General features: G+C 38.5%; 1 protein-coding gene across 8 annotated transcripts in view; it reads left to right on the forward strand.

Moving 5' to 3' along the window:
* The window catches only part of akap13b (A-kinase anchoring protein 13b), a 104,202-nt gene that overhangs the window by 34,558 nt on the left and 51,516 nt on the right, over positions 1 to 18,128 (forward strand). For 7 of the 8 annotated variants that reach the window (XM_089127606.1, XM_089127605.1, XM_089127608.1 and 4 more), the window contains exons 5-8: positions 5,539 to 5,722; positions 8,803 to 9,067; positions 9,395 to 11,714; positions 12,697 to 12,770. In XM_089127606.1, the coding sequence (XP_088983732.1) occupies positions 5,539 to 5,722; positions 8,803 to 9,067; positions 9,395 to 11,714; positions 12,697 to 12,770 (2,843 nt within the window). The remainder of the gene's footprint in view (positions 1 to 5,538; positions 5,723 to 8,802; positions 9,068 to 9,394; positions 11,715 to 12,696; positions 12,771 to 18,128) is intronic. The other variant, XM_089127609.1, reaches the window with a different exon arrangement.

The raw sequence follows: 18,128 nt of genomic DNA on the forward strand, positions 1-18,128 counted from the left end.
TTTTAAAGCTTATCATTGCTTTTCGACATTGCATGCAATACAATTTTATTTAAAATCAACAATTTTCAACTTTTCCTCAACATTGCATTCTGGGATTGTCCTCTCTGCATAGGATGCATGCTGCCTTAAGTTATGTCTCAATCAGCTCCCTAGTTCAGTAATTAAGTAATCCTTCCAGTGCATTGAAACATTCACTCCCTAAAAAGTCCCACAATGCACTGTAAAAATCAGGGATTTCACTCACTATTGTCCCTTCTGAAACACAAATTATGCAAGCCAACTCAATACACAGCATGATATAGATGTAGAAAAAAGTGTTTTGAAAATGACTGCTTATGACTTGAACTGCTTTTGCTACCAGTGAGAGGTTGGAAAATACTTCTTTGAAATAATATACATTATTACATTAACATGTTGTTAAACTCTGTGTAGTGAAGTTGCTTAGACCATGGGCTCTGTGCCTTCACGACGGGCCTTCAGTACAGCCATGAACCAGTTTTATTTATTTATTTATTTTTTAAGTTATGGGTTGGTTCAGAATCTTAGTCCATTTTAGCTTTATTTTCCTCCTACTTACTCATCAAGTCAGGAACGCTCGGATTATCTAAAAGCAAACATTCCCGCCCTAATAAAGTGCTCTTTTTGGCACGGAGCATTTACACAGCCTATTAAGTCAGGCTGTGGACTTATTTCGGAGCTGACAGAACATACATTTGATAAATGGCAGGAACTCTCGTTGTCACTGACTTAGATTTGTGTTTGATGTGGATTTGGCAGAAAATGAGCTTCCTGTGATCTCTGGTACTCATAGATTTGTGAATGGTATTCATCCAGGGGATCTGCAAATATATCAAAGAACTTGTCCATGCCTCCACTGACTTAAAATCAAACTTTTAATAACCTACACACAAGCAAACATTGCACATCACAGTCTCTGATTTTATATACACAATGTTCAAAGGTTGGAGATCAGTTTTTTTTTTCCTTATTCAGAATTTAATACTTTTATTCAGATGCAGGGATGCATTAAAATAATGAAGTCGCTGTTATAAAAAAAAAAATCTATATAAAAAAATCTGGGGTTGAGCATTAAATCAGTATAATTGAATGATTTCTGATCACGATACATTGAAAACTGAAGTAATGGTAAGCAATCACATTAATTAATTACATTTTAAAATGTATTAATAGAAAAATAAGTTCAATTGGAATATTTCACAAAATTATTGCTTTTTTTGTGGCTCCCCCTACAGACTATAAGTTACTTTGCAACAACATGTAAATTAACACTTTCTGCTTAATAGCTGCTAACACCTTATTTTGATGCTCCCCCTACAAACATTCTACAGACTATCAGTAACTTTGCAACTACGTCAACTTATTCTACTAACCCAAACCTAACAGTCTACAACAGCCTACTATTTCTCTGAAAGTTAGTTGACATGCAAAGTTACTTATAGTGGACCATCAAAATAAAATGTAACCATGGTTTTTACTATGTTAATGATTAAATAAATGCAGTTTTGGTGAAAGCGAATCATCCTGAACCTTTTGAGCGGTATGTTTGTGTCACTGGCTGTCAACCATATGATACAGGAACTAAAATGGGAAATGAAAATAAACTTTCTGTATTATTATGATATGATAATCAACCTGAACCAAGCTAAACAAAAGATTGAAAAGATATCAGACGAATGCATAAGCCTGATGCAGTCATAAACTACCAAACGCCTTAGGAAGCCCCGGTTCCCTGTCCAGTCATGGTGGCCAAGTTTTTGTACATGGCCACGTATTCTTTTTAGCAATGAATGATCCACTGGGCAGAAATATGAGCCTGTGTGCTTGAATGAGTGTGTGAATCCGACCGATGTGTGGATACAAACAATTGCACAGCGAGGAATCATTCATCAGGGCAGCTGACGCGACAGCAGATTCCCGGCTCTCATGTGACTCCAGCTTGTCCTCTAAATTAGGCACAGTCTGGTTCCATGTAGGAGGTGTTAGTGTGGGCGTGGTGAGACCTGGACAGTGGGCAGCTGGAGATAAGGGCCAACAAAGGCTAAACAGGCTCTGTTATGTCATAATAAGCACAAGCTTATCTCGTATAAACAGCCCTCGGTCTTAAATAACTCATTCAATAAAACATCAGAAAGCTCCGGCACATATTCCTGCAAAGTTTACCTCACTGAGCAAAAAGGGAAAAGACAATAGCAGAGTTTGGCAACATTTTGAGTGTCCTGCATATTTAGATTAAGTTGCTGTGCACATTTAGATTTAGCGTTGTCTTTAGATCTCGCTTTCTCGATTGGTCATTTATGCCTTATTAAACGAAAAAAGAAGAATTCCTGGAGTTGACCTGTCTGTTGAGGGAGACGGCGAGCGGTGTAATGACTCCCCAAGCTCTGGCATTTGTTGCAGCTGGCGCTGGGCACCTGGACCGGCCCTGAAACCAGAGCTACCCATGGGCATCTTGCCCAGTGCATCAGTGGACATGTACTGCCAGCAGTCTTCCATAAGTGAAATTAAGCATGTTATATAAAACATAAAACCCCAGTAAGCTAATAAAGACTGTTTCCACTGTGTAAGATGGCAACTGGGAATTTGCTGGTATTCGGACACGTTGCATGGCACATATTTGATGATATTTATGGAAAATGAGACTTGGATTCTCCCTTAAAAGGATGGTTCACTCAATTCATTGGCATTGGTCATGTTGTTCCAAAGCCGCATGACGTTCTTTCTTCTGTGGAACACAATAGAAGATGCTTTTATTTATTCAATGCAAGTCAGGGCAAACAATTGGACAAAAAACACTTTTCAAAATATCATCTTTGGGGTTCAGCAGAAGAAATAAATGTAAACAGGTTTAGGACGACATTAGGGTGCATATATGATGATGACTGAATTTTGGGTGAGTGGTATATGTAAATATTTTACTGGAATTTCAATTTGACTGGAATTTCAATTCGTTATACTTTTGACGTTTTGGGGGCCTGAAAACTGCTTTCAAAGTGCATTTTTTTGAAAACGAGACCATTCTCGTCTCCTGCGAGTTTGTGAAAACGGTGATGTCATGTGCATGCATATAACATGTTTAGTATGTAGGTGCTTAGTGTTTCTTTACAATGGGACATCGTCAACTACTGGCCTGCTATCATAATACGCATTTTTAGTCATTTTGTGTTTTTTAGTACATTGTTGTCATGTAAATATGCTATTAGTACCATAGATATCCATATAAAGGCTAGATGTCTCACAGCGGAGTCGTTATCGTCATTACCGGCGGCCATCTTGTCACAGGCAGGCTTTTTTAGTGGGGTCTGTGGTATCTGATGTAAGGTGAGTGATCAGCACGAACACAAATACTCTTATCTCCTTGAAATCTTGACGGATTTACAAATGGTTTGGTTTCTTACAAACGTTATCAACGTGGCTATAATTCTGGATGATTATTTATTTATACACTTATTATTCATAAGTATACAGTGTCATAATTGAGCAAGTTATGGTTATTTTTAAAAGTACATGCACCATTAAAACAATGTTACGAGTGAGCGAGCTGCCTGTGACAAGATGGCCGCCAGGTGCTGACGTTGACCTCCATTGGCCAGCAGCATGGACGAGATATGTAGCCTTTATATGGATATCTATGTTTAGTACCCTGAGTTTTGACCTAGTGCTCATCCTAGCAACGCAAGGTCTAATCCGACTTGCATCATTTCCTGATTCTCAAAAGAAACCCTACATAAATTAAGCATAAAAACGTTGTCACTGTTTATTTAATGCCAAGGAACATAACAAGCTTTGAACTTTAGCTTTGTAATTTATTTATTTATTATTATTTGCTTATTTGTTAATTAGTGAAAATCACAAATAAAATAAAAATAGAAAATTGAGATCACTGTGTAAGATAGACAAGAGAAATACAACTCATATACAGTAGGTCTGGAATGACATGATGGCGAGTAAATAATTTCTCTTCAAGACGGGGAGGTTAAACTTCTCCTATTGAATTTTATTTTAATTTCCAAAAACATGCAGAAACCTATGGAAGCTTGTTTCCGCCATAGAATGAAAAATATATCACGCAACTCTGACATTATATCTCACAATTCTGACTTTTTTTCTCACAATTGCGAGTTTACTTCTCGCAATTGCGAGAAGTAAACTCGCAATTGTGAGAAAAAAAGTCAGAATTGTGAGATAAAAAGTCAGAATTGCATGATATAAAGTCGCAATTGCGAGTTATAAAGTCAGAATTGTGAGAAATAAAGTCAGAATTGCGAGATTTAAACTATTCTGAGGGGGGATTTTTTTTTTCCCTTAGAATTGGCCTGATAAGTCGCAATTGCGAGTTTATATCTCACAATTCTGAGAAAAGATGTCAGAATTTCGACATATAAACTTGCAATTATGCGTTATAAAGTCAGAATTGCGAGATGTAAACTCGCAATTGTGAGAAAAAAAGTCAGAATTGTGAGATAAAAAGTCGCACTTGTCTTTTTCTCAGAATTGCGACTTTATATCACCCAATTCTGACTTTATATCTCGCAATTCTGACTTTATAACTCGCAATTCTGACTTTATATCACGCAATTCTGACTTTATATCACGCAATTGCGACTTTACATCACGCAATTCTGACTTTATAACACGCAATTGCGACTTTATATATCGCAATTCTGAGAAATAAAGAATTGCGAGATATAAACTCGCAATTGTGAGGAAAAAAAAGTCAGAATTGTGAGATAAAAACTCACAATTATTTATTTTATTTTTTTATTCAGTGGCGGAAACAAGCTTCCATAGATACCCTATATGGTTATGATACTACAGTTGGGAAAAAAAACCCACTATGGTAACACCAGTGTTTTGAGGCTTGGGGATGGCAATATTAACGTAGCACAAGGATACAAGTTAGTTGACACCAGTATTTTCAAAATAATGTCATGTCTACTCTTGTGTCTCCAATCAGACTGTGAAGTGATCCTGATCTGCTGTTCTTTCCAGTGCCACATTACACTTCACCACAGCTGCTTCTTTTTTTGTGCTCAAGGGCTTCAAATTAGTCGTTGGATCCTCGGTGGGCCGATTAAACGAGGGCAGTCTCATTCTCAGCCTCTCATTAACCAGCAAGAACAATCCTTCCTCTGTCTCTGTTATTTCACAGAGAGCCTCATTCAAGCTTCCTGAACCTTTAAAAACAGCACTCTGTAATCAGTCTTTATGATAAACGCCTTCAAATACGAATGCTTATTTCACTCAGGACCGTGTTTTTCTGTCCTTATTGTAAATGATCTATTAAAATGATGTTTGCATAAGTTTGTCAGGAGATTCTGTTGACAGAGGTCGAGGGAATTGTGGGGGTGGGTCTTGTTTGAGGGTTTTGCCAGCTTCTCATTGGTTCTGAAGTTGCAGGGGGTGGGGCTTATAGCTTTGAAGGCCCCATGAGTGTGAGTGTGGCGCTTTCCTGAAGCAGCAATATCAGAAATATGCATTAGTGAGTTGTTTAAAGGACACTGTTTTCCTCTCCTGCAGAACCTGGGCCACAAGACACACTTTTGCACTTTGCTGCGAAGCGCGGACTACGCAAGGTAGCACTCTTTCTCCTCCAGCAACCCGGAGGAAGAGAAGCTCTCCGACTTCCCAACAAACAGGGTCGTACGCCGGCCAGGGTCGCACAGAAGAAAGGCCACTCACAGCTCCAGAAACTTCTGACAGAGTAAGTGTGCAAGAAATTTACATCCTTAACCAGTATTTTTAGCTCATTATAACATTTTTGACTTCAAGGCCCCCCTCCATTGTCAAAGACGATATTCGAAGGCTTAACAAGATATTCCTAATATGTCTGCTATGATAATGATAGTGATAGAGCTGCTCATTTTAACCTATTATTCACAGGAATGGCAATGTAATAAAATTATTAAGCAATTAATATAATTACATTCCATAATCCCAATAACTAAATGTTCCTCAAATTAATTTACATGACTTTTGATCATGGAAGTTTGTAATTTCAGGGATTTTATTGTACTTGATATAATATTTTAGAGCTTGACAGTATGTATATATTATTACCCCCCCCCCCCCCCATCCCCCCAAAGTATTTGTGTGTGTGTGTGTACAGCTGAGTTTATCAAACAGAAAATAGTGTTTAGTGGAAGTTGTGACCTTTGAAATGCCTTAAACAAATACAGCTTTATTGTATTTGTCACTCTCATATATAAAAAGTTGAGTCATAAAGGTAAAGTTTGTAAGTTGCAAAAATTACTGTTTTTCAAATTGGTGTCCCAAACACACTCCCAATCTTACATTGATCAGAAAAAACTGATCCGTTGACTGGTTTGTCTCAAACAGACAAAAAGAGCAATGTTGTACGGAGTCTGATAGATTTATATTATTAAAGCAATGACTATCATGAAAATGAGGTGATATTTAGTGTTGTGTGTTCTGAAGAAAGGAGGATGTTGAAATGTGGGAGAGATAAGAGCAAAGCACAAGGACAGGTCATGTGGCTCTGAGCTCTTTGTAAACAATTAAAGCCACATAAGCTTTCTCAATCTTTTTTAAAGCAAGCCTACGCTAACTACATCATAAACTGGTTTCAAACCAACAAGATCCTGTCTGCAGATGTACTCAGTAAAGTATCATTCCCTGTGTGTGTGTGTGTGTGTGTGTAACAGAGACGTTTGCTCAGATCAGCTTCCCTCAGCCAGTGCTCTTCACAGTCTGTGGCTAGCAATCCTGTGTGGTACCGGTTCCACTACTGGATTATTCTGAAACAGGGCACCAAGGCAGTCTAAAGAATAGAGTAGAGACCAGACTTAGAGCTAGCGCTAGCTAGATCTGTGATCCCTGGATTCAAGAGTCTGTTATAGGAGGCTGTTAAGTGCTCTGGTTTAGTGCCTCATTTAAAGCAAGTGTACTGAACCACAGTGCACCCTTAGACACTGCCTCAAATCTTTCCATCAAAGATCATGGTATTTCGTTGGTGGTTTCTCTAAGCTATTTTGATGTGCTTTTCTCATAGCTTTCTTTGAAGTTTGAACTGTAAACATAATCATGTTATTATATGAATAGAGTAACGTGGGGGAAGATCCCCCCCCCCCCCCTTAAAAACAATGGATTTACTTTTTTTTTTGGTAAGATAGTGTAACTTACTGGGGTTAAACAACTAAAAAAAATTAATATTTATATAAAAATATAAAGTTTTTAGCTTTGTGGAGTAAAATAGTTATTAATTTCGATAAATAATAATAATAATTTGACACTGTCTAATTTTATCTTTTTAATCGAAATTAAAAACTATTTTACTCCACAAAGCTAAAAACATCAATGTGTCAACAAATCCCTCATTAATAAAAAGACACAACAACTTGGATATTCAACATAATACAATGTCATAGATCACTATTTTTCAGAGGTACAATCATCTTGCCCCGTGGACATCTTACCCTGTTACCTTAAAGGGATACTGAACTTTTTTGGAAATAGGCTTATTTTACAATTCCCCTAGAGTTAAACAGTTGAGTTTTACCGTTTTCGAATACACTCAGCCGATTTTCTGATATTTAGAAGAATATCAGTAACCAGACAGTTTCTGGTCTCATTGACTTCCATAGTAGGAAAAAAATATACTATGGAAGTCAATGAGACCAGAAACTGTCTGATTACTGATATTCTTCTAAATATCAGAAAATCGGCTGAATACATTCGAAAACGGTAAAACCCAAATGTTTAACTCTGGGGGTGTTGTAAAATGAGCCTATTTCCAAAAAAAGTGGAGTATCCCTTTAATATATCATTGTAGCACTTACCTGTTTATGATTTCACTTTTTAAAGAGTACAATGTATGCATGATCAACTCTCAATTTCATGCGTTATCATATTTATAAAAACAAAATAACGTTCGTATAATGTTAAGTATAGTAACTGTGGTTACAGTAATTTTGGGTCTGCAATTCATTATGAAGTGTATAATCTGACATTTTGAATACTTTAAAATTCATAATATTATTATCTCATGATGTTACCAATTTAACTGAATCGATTAGTCTATAAATACAACATAATGACTTGATAGAAGGGAAATAGCACTGATACATGACGATTCATTCAGCACTCCAGTGCTTAAGTGTTCAGCCTTTCATACTGTAACATCTGCCATTTGGCTAATGCTCAAACTGCCTAAAATATTCCTCTCAGGTCCGCAAGAGCTTCTCCTTTTCACTCGCCACTCTTTAGTTTCCTGTGAGTGATGTCACAGGGTTGCTATGGGTACCCTTTTGGGCCTTAGATACAGAGTAGGTGAAAACAGTTCCTATTGTTACCCATGTGTCAGGGCCCTGGAGACAATCTTAGCAACTCGCACGCACAAAAACACTAACAGTTGCACAGTTTCTCTTTTGAAAGCTCGTAGCTTTGTGGGTCTGCTTTTCCTTGTCGATAAGAGACTGACAGTTAAGATGCGTAAGATTCAGCTGTGTGTGTACTCATTTACAGTTTGTTTGACATGTTGAAACTGCCACCAGGAATTTCGCTTTTTTCAATGTAATTGCGCAGTTTTTCCGCTCCCCATGCAAAAAAAGAAAAAGCAGTACAGGTTTTTACACTAGTGAGAGGTAGTTTGTTTTTTCCTATCTTTCTCTAAAGAAACAATTAAATTCTTGTTGGCCTAGCTCACTGCAGCATTATGACAGATGTAAACCTGTTTCTAGTTTCAAGTGATTTTTTCACACTTGACATTCTGTGTTCAATGGGTAACCACAATCAGTATTGTGTATTACTTCCCATCCTCTGTAGGTGTGCTGGGTGTGGCCTTGCTGATTCGATGCCTCGAGACTGGGTGTTCTCAAAGTTTGCTATGTTTGTGTTGGGCAGGGTTGACAACTTGCCTGAGTCGGAGACAAAAACGTCCAAGTGGTGTTACCCAGAAGGCAGAGTTCTGCAACACCACCCCAAGCTAAACACTTACACCCTGACTCTGGAGGATGTGCCAGGGCGTCTCCCACCTAGCCTTCAATGCGATGTGGAGGAACTCCAACGCCTCATTCAGTCACATCAGAAGGTGAGTCAGTGTTTTGGGAGTCCTCGGTGGCTGTAGGTGTGTCTTACAGTACATCCTTGCTCTGCGACTTTACGATCACAGTGGTATTTCCAGCTGGGTACGATCAGCAGGGTTTGTTTGCTTTTGTGCTAAAACTCTGCAGGAGGTATTTATCTGTGACTAGTCTGTGATCTGCATTTAGTCACTTCCTTTAAACCGTCTCTCTCGCTCTCTCTGCATGCACCCTAGCCGGCTTTCTCTCGATCAATGCTTAATGTCAGTTTTAATGAGGACTGTATAAGGCATTCTGCTTTATTTAATAGCTATTTTTGAACTTTGTTTATTCAGGAAGATCCTCTGACGCAGCGTAAGCCAGCACTGCTGATTCTTAACAGAGACTCAAGTGATAGCACAGAGACTGCTGACTCACTGGAGGCTAAGCATCAGGAGCCCAACTCTGGACAAGAAGAAACCTGCCAATCACTTTTGAACAGCTCTGCCAATGAGGATGGATTGTGTCTTCGTCAAAATGGCATAGGAGATCATGCCCAATCGCAGGACTTGAAGGTGGAGCCTGAACTGCCAGCTGTAGTGGATACTGGGAAGGCTTCAGATAAGGCTGACTGTTCACAGTGGCGGGTAGAAAGCGATTCTGTGACTTTCAGTGCCCCTTCCTGTGGAAATCAGCGGGAGGAAGCTGATATAGAGCTCTGCGTAATCAGTGCCAAGCAGGGGGCTGCTTCACAGCCCGATAAAGGGAACAGAGAAGAACAGGAGACTTGCCAGAGGAGTTCAGAGACTGAAACGGACTACAACGCTCAATCTGGCAACCTTGAGTCCCAAGTCATGGGCCACGCACAATCTCAGGGTCTCCTCCCCACGGAAACTAGTCAGCCTTTACAAAGAGAGGAGCAGAGCGAGGGGAGTACAGATCTTAGTCGGAGAGGGGACTTACCAGAGGAAAGGGAAGGGGAGACGAGTAGCAGCCAGGAAATAGGCTTAAACTCTTCAGCACTTTCTTCCCGTAATCCAGAGGAAAACGGTCAGTGCGACGACGAGATTGAATCCAAGCTGCCTTCAGAATGCTCAATGACAACAGATGAAGCTAAACTGCCTTTAATCCAGGTAAATTCAGAGGTTACCTCGTCTGTACGAAACGATGCAACCGTTATTTCTGATGGTGTTGACAAGCCACATGGTATCTTAGAGACAGAGACAGAGACAGGAAATCTCAGTGAACACACCAAAGGCAACACTGAGTCAGTCTCTGGTTTGGTTGCTGATGACGTTAGCATAAAGCAGAACTCTGAATTTAGCATTTTAGAGGGAGATTTGGTATCGGTAAGTCTTCGGCCAAACATGGCACCAGCACCAGTGCATAAAGTTCGACGAGGACTCTCGCCTGTTCCTGAGACTTCCTCCTATGAAGGTCCAGCTGTGGATCCCTTGTCTGAGACTACAGAAAGTATTCAACAGCCACCTCAAGTCATACAATCTTCAGAGATTTTGCTAAATGACTCAGCTTCTGACATTAATGCAATAGCAGGGGTTTCCGTTGGCGTCACTGCAGAGCTTTCGTCTTGCCAGATTGAAGGGTCTCTACCCGATGGAAGCAAAGAGGAGGTAGCCCCTAATAATGCTACACTAGACCCTAAAGAGCTCATTGGAGATCCGGAATCAATTGTGGACTTTGTTGTCTCAAAGTCAGATGACAAATCAAAACATTCGGATGAACCTTTTCTGCCAGTTGATTCCGAAGTCTTTATTGGAAGTGATTTACAACCGGATGCGTCTACTATAGTGTCTTCTGAACCATCTGGAGGTGATTTAATTGTAGGAACACAGTTCGGAGAACAGGTATCTGAAACATTTGTTCAGCCAGACTCTATGTCCAAACTGGTAGAGCAAATTCCTGAGGAATATTCTGCACTTGCCATAAAAGAAAATCAAATTTGTGAGACAAGGGAACCATCGGTTCTAGCACTTGCTTTGCAAGGGGAACCAGGATTTAAGGAGGAACCTCTACAGGAAAGGGAAATTGACTCCATTTCACAGGAAACCCTCAGTGATCTCTCTGATCCATCGGAAATGACAAACAATGATTGTGCTGAATCCAAAGCACAGTTCCACGTCCCAGAATCCTCCAAGGAGTGTGCGTACACACCATCAGAACCTACTGTTGAATGTGTGAATAGCCTAGACCCGTCTTGTGCCTCCCTCCTAACAGAAAGCAAGGACTGCAGATCTTCTGAGAGCCCCTTCGCTGATGGAGTAAAGGTCTCTGCCGTAATTCCCGATGGTGATGAATGTGTTGACATGACTACAGAAGTGAGTGAGACCACTGTCTCTGGGGACAGCCCATCCTCTCCCATGGACACCACTAGTGGTTCTGCTCTGGAGAGCTCCTCTATGTCTGAGTCTGACCCACTCAATGCCTCGTCCGCAACAGGTGAGCTTACTTCGCCTTTGGATATTAATAGTGGATTGCACCAGGATTTGGAACACACTTCCCCAGTGGATTTAGACAATGATTTGTCTGAAGAACTGCAGCATTCAGACACACCTGACAGCCTGAATGGATTACATCAAGATACGCTTGGTAGTTTGATAAAGCACACTGAAACCCTTCCGCAGCATGCTGAGGAACTGCATGTGGAACAAATGACAGGTAATGCATTTTTATTTATCACTCTGATGATGCTGGTATAGATTGTCTTTATTTTAGGGTGGCTAAATCTGTTTTCAACCTATGTAACGGTTGTTTGGATTGATCTGGATGAAGTTTGTTTTTCATGCCATTCTAATCAAATTGTTCACAGCATTTGTGCTATTTTGAAGCTATTTAGTTTTAGCTTCACTGTATTCCAACATACTTTTGTGTGTGAATACAATGGTGTTTGCCTTACAAATGATATGTGTATGTATAAATGGTTTTGATCTATCAGTGGTTTAGGTTCATCCGGAATGAAAACCCTTACTTGTCATTCAGGTAAGCGTGTTAATAGGGAGTGTTTGCAAACAACAATGTGTATTTGCAGCACAATGTATCCTGGCAACCTGGTGTTGTCATCTGTCTCACATCATAGAATGAAAACAGTTGGAAGATTGTCTTGTGAACTTTTTTTTTTTCTTCACAAAGTAGACGCCCAGCTCTTTTCCACATAGATGAGAATTAAGCATTGTTCTACTAATAGCTCCTTACACGGTGTTATTTATATCACACTCATGGAGCTGCTGATCTCAGTTGTAAAGGAGGAATAAGTCACTTCCTTCTATTAAATGCTATATTGCTGCTGTAATGTATCTGAGTGGTCAGTTTAACGTTGTCATCATGATTTGTTCATTTCCAAGTAAATAAATAAACTTAACTACGCCACTGAAATGTTCAGTCCTCTGACATGAATCAGCAGCTGAGTTAATGAATGACTTATTGATTTTTGAAAGTTTCGGAAAGTCACGTATTTTAATTTCCCTGAAACTCTGGGTCTTATTCGAATGAAACATTTTGTTGTTTATACATGAGAAATTAGCCCAATCATCCACTGCAAGTTAAAACTTAAAATATAAGTTCTTCATCCTTCTCTCAGTTCCATATTATTATTATTATTATTATTATTATTAATGTCTTTTGCCTTGATTCTGCCTCACAGATGACGGCACTTTAGCAGAGGATGCGGTGGACGGACACCAAGTCTCCTTAGCAGACATATCGAATTCCGAAGTGGTGAGTATTCTTTGGCTTTAATCCTCAACCTGCAATCCAATAATAAATCAGTAACATTTAGACCTGTTGGTGTGAGTCACTCAACGTTTGCATTCTCAGTAGCTAAGAAGTTAGGTAGTAGTTTCCCGAAAGGCTCCACTGGCCAGAAATTGAGGGATGTATTTAACCTGACCTTCTGTCGTAAATCTGATTTGCTGAAAGTCTTCTGACGCAGCTCTGAGTTGGAATGGCTGAACTGTCCCTCATAAGGTCAAACTGGCAGATATGGGAATGCTGCCACCCTGCAGCTCACACTGTCGCTGTGTGTGTGTGCTGTTCTTTTCTCATGGAGAAAAGATGACATCACCTTGAGGCCTGAGCACTTTTTTCCCAGTTGTGTGTCAGAGGGATGATATCAGTGGCTAAAATACTGAGAGGGTGGAAGGCAAGATGTGATAGCTCATTTACGCAGGCCGGCAAGAGTGATAAAGGGAGATGTCTATCTTCAGTCTGTAAAAGCTGCTGATTAGAAGTATCCTCCTCCATATCGCTAACTTCGGTTGTTTATTTTGTCATCGTCCTGTGGGAATCCATATTGTTTTGGCAGCTTCCTGTGCCTCCCAATTTGGGAGAATTGATCTAAAATGAGTGTTGAGGAATCATTTTTAGAATAATTTTTTTTCCGCTGATGAACAATAAAAACATTGACAGCCAATCAGAATCCACCTGACTTTAAAGAGCTTTTAAAGTGCCGTACAACATACCTGCATCACACTCTTATAATAAACAGAACTTTATCATACAATCGGGTGTGGGTGGTAATGTACAGTTGTAGTATACTAATACTAATGTAGTATTTGTATAGTTATCTTTTATAGTTAGCTATAGTCTTTTATACTCTCTAATTACACATTGGTACCTAGTCAACCGTTCTCTGAGATTTGTTTCATGATAATCGAATGTAAAGAGTTTTATCTCTAAAAGCTGTTTAGCATATACGCTAGTATATGGGGGCATTTAATAAGTAAAAAGAAATTGCTAGTTAATACCACTAACAAGGCTCAAAATAGCCCCATGCTAACACAGTAACATACTCAATGCTTCGGTTTGCATGTATGGACCCTCATTATGTTACTGTGTTAGCATGGGGCTATTTTGAGTGTTGTTAGTGGTATTAACTAGCGATTTCTCTTTACTTATTATATACTAGCATATACGCTAAACAGTTTTTAGTGATAAAACTCTTTACATTTGATTATCATGAAAACAAATCTCAGAGAACGGTCGACTAGGTACCAATGTGTAATTAGACCAAAGGTTAATTTTGCGCCGGAGTTCTCCTTTAAGGCCGGGACACACCAAGCTGACGATTACCATTGGGCAACTTCAGGTCGTTTTTGAGTGTCGGTTGACTTAGTTTAAGTGTGTTCTGCACCGTTGTCTCTAGTCGGACGCCATTGGGTTTGTTGGGCTGTTTCAGCATGTTGAATCGGCGTCAGGCCATCGGTAAGTGAGAACTCTGATTGGCTGTTTAGTTTAGCTAAAAAAAAAGGTAAACTGTATTTTAAACTTTTCATATTTCTAACATCTAACTTTCAAACATGTGAAAAAAAATGTACTCTGAAGATTGTTGTGTTGAAACCAGTGAAAACTTTGAGATTCTGGCTAGACAATGTCAAAAGTCTATAACAGTCTCATGATATATTGAGTAATCAAATGAACTCCATTTTTTTAATGATTTGAGATCTACATTTGCTCTGCCAGTAACAGAGAGAGAAATGGGGGCTTGTATCATATTGAAGGAAAATGACCAGGAGCGATAAATCACATTAATCTTACTGTTGTATAAAAACCTGATGTATTCTTATTTTTGAGAGAAATTCTCTGAGAATGCTTGAACTCTCTCGGCCATGACTAAATAATTTAAAGGGTATTTGCTGAAGTCTGTCTGGTGAGATACTAAAGACCTTATTCCCGAGTGATATTCTCAAAAGGCGCGAGACGTTGTTCAACTCTGTGAGACTCTTAGGCGGGGTTAGATTGCAGTCAGGTAACTATCATTCTTAAGCATTTTTTTTTTGCGGTTAGAATAACTACTTTTAGGCGTCAACCAACATGAAGTCACCTGAGAATTATTTTTGCAGGTGTCAGGGACACTTGGTTCAACCTAAGTCAGGTGAGTGGGGGGGTACCACTCTACTTTTACACTTATCTGCCATCTGCCATGCAGACTTGGACTGCATCATGGGGTCGTGGAATTATATTGTCAACATTTGAAAGAAATTACACTCTGGAACATTCAATCTTAAGAGACTCTTGAGATAAGAGCAGGGGTCACATTCATAGAGCATCCTAACTTTGTGCTAGCATGCTAACTTTGCTCCTGCTTGACAAGGTCACAAGAAAGCTAGGTTCTTATTTGCGGTGCTTGCTAGGAAGTGTTAAACTTCGAACACATTTTTAAGATGAATGGTTTGAATCATGTTTGTAGTGATTTTTGTCATTTTATGTTTGCTTCTGTCAGTTAATTTAAGGAGGCTAACATGTTATGCTAACAAATGCTAACAAGTTTTTCCACATCAAAAAAGCTCAGTTCATGAATTGGTTTGTCATTGCCCTTGCTTCTAACAGTGGGCATCGTGATATCCAAGTTATTTTTGAAGAGGCTGAGGTGATTGTATTTAACTTTACCATGTTGTCACTGCTTTATTTTGATTTGTTTACCTTACACCACTGAATCATTCACTGTAAGGCCAGGAACGTGGTTTAGGGGCATACATTGATTTGTTTCATTCAGTTCATGTTGACATTAAAAAAATTAACATGCATTTTATGATGGATGGATTATGGATAATAAGTAGTTTGGTTGTTTTTAGCTTATCCTGTGATGTCTAGAGTGCTGTGGCTCCCTCTTGTGTTAGGATGCAATATAACTCCTTCCAGATGTGCATTGAGCTGTCTAGTTGCTACATATGTGTTAGAGAGAGAAGCAAGGGCAAAATACACAGACTGTGGTCTCAATATGTCACCAAAAGCATGACGGCTGCCTGTTCTCTTTCTTTCTTCGGCTCTTTTCATCTGTCCTTGTGCAGCAGGCCAGATGCATTGTGGGAGTTTCTTTTTCACTAAACATCTAAACTATTAAACCACACAAGCTGCCCCTGGGAAACCGTTTCTTAGTGCGCACATTCACAAACACGCAAGTGTGTAGTGTGTTGGAAAAAGGGACAAGGCTGCCTCTCAAGTGCTGGAATGTGAAGTGTAAGAATGGCGTGATGTTGAAGAAAAGCAAAGGGATGGTGTTGGTGGAGTGGGAGGATTGAAGACACCAGTGAGGCTGGTCAGGATCCACACACACTCCTTTTGTATTGTTCTCGCTCGATTTCTGTGCTTCTGCTCACTCTTTTTAAGTCTTCCTCCTTTTGTGTGTTTTCTCTTTCCCAGCGTTAGTTCGTCCAAAAAGTACAGTAATTTACTCGGTCATTAAAAAGTAATTTACCTTTGTTTTAATTCAAACCCAAATGACTTTTGGAACACAAAAGGAGGCATTTTGGTCATTTCATTGCATTTACAGAACTAAACCAAAGCACTATATTTTTCTGAAATCACAAGATGGTTTTATGTGACAAACTGACTAATATTTAAAGTCATGATGAAGCAACAGATCTTTTCGTTCATATTGAAACTTCCATACATGTTTCCATATTCTCAATAATCGGTTTCAACTGGATGCATGGAAATATGCTTTTTGTTATTCTCTGATAATCCTCCAGTGAGCTGTGAATTATTGTGACTGGATCAAGTCATTGAATTTGAGAATATGAGAACTGGGTTAGTCAGCGTTGTGAACGAATCATCCAGACTAATTTTGTGGATTGGAAAAGCTGATTCATTTAAAGATTGGACTCAGTGTACTTTTCACATAAAGCTTACCATATCATTTCAGAAGACTCTTGCACTCAACTCATATGGGCCACTTTTATGGTGTGTTTTTGAAACGAGAATCCGGGATATTCTTGCATTTCACAGAACAGCCGTGAGAATGAGTAAATAATGACAGAATTTTTTTTTTTTTTTTTTTTTTTTTGGTCAAGCTATTCCTTTAAATCATAGTTTGTGTTGGATGACTGGTCTTGACTGAAACACAGAGATAACATGCGCCGAGATCCCCACAAAGAGCCCTTGTTTCTTCTGTCCCCTCCTCCACTGGATAATCACATGCACACATGCAAACACACTGTAAAGACTGAACTGACTGCGTCAGGACAACCTACACAGTTAGCTGAATATATATTTCTCTTTTGTACACGTTAGAACGTCACGCTAAACATGGAATAATGTATGAGACTTTAATTGAAGGTGTTTTGTCCTCAAGGTGTGTCTGTCTTTGTGTGTTTTTGTATAAAATTATATATACACACTCTGTGTCACCCTCGTTATACTTTGGTGGATGGAAACTCCCAAGTAACAGTGGAAAAACATTGCAGTTCGGCATGCATGCACTGGTACATTAACAGGCTTGGTTTGTCATAATGGCATCACCCGTTATGAAGTCCACGGTCTTTAGCAATGCAAAATTTCATTTTTTTTTTAAATAATTGCTAATCGATTATAGTTGTGTAGTTATTTAGTAGAAACTGTAGCAGTGTTATTTATGTTCCAATTTAAGTTATAACATACAAGTTTGTTTTAGGGCTCCAAAATAAAAGTTTGTGTTTACATAATATATATGGGTGCACTGTGTATAATTATTTTATATATGTAAATACACACACATGCTTGTATATATTTAAGAAATATACTGTATGTAGATTTATATATAATTTATATTATATATAAATATAAATATTTTATATATAAATAATATATTTTTCTTAAATATGCGTGCATGTGTGTGTGTATATATATATATATATATATATATATATATATACAAAATAATTGTACACAGTGCACTCACATATATTATGTAAACACAGACTTTTTTTTTTTGGATGCGATTAATCGCGATTAATCGTTTGACAGCCCTAGTTTGTTTATAGAGTGTGTGTGTATATATATATATATACACATGTATTATATAAACAAACTTTATATATTATTAATCAATTTGACACCACTCATTTATAAATAGTTTTATTATTTTATTTTTTGATGAATGTAATTTTATGTGATTATTTTTTTGTCATTTTCATTAGTTATTTCTATTTGGCTTTATTTTTATTTCTCATTTAGATTTATTAATATTGGTGCTGTTTCAGATACTTGTCAAGGCAACAATTCAAATTTGCGTTCAAGTTTCGTAAATATTTTAGCTTGATTTCAATTAACAGAAGACAATTTAATAGTTTTAGTTAATGATAGCAACTCTGAACTCAT

This window comes from Pimephales promelas, chromosome 25 (genome assembly GCF_988280905.1).
Source record: "Pimephales promelas chromosome 25, fPimPro1.hap1.1, whole genome shotgun sequence".
Taxonomy (NCBI): Eukaryota; Metazoa; Chordata; class Actinopteri; order Cypriniformes; family Leuciscidae; genus Pimephales; species Pimephales promelas.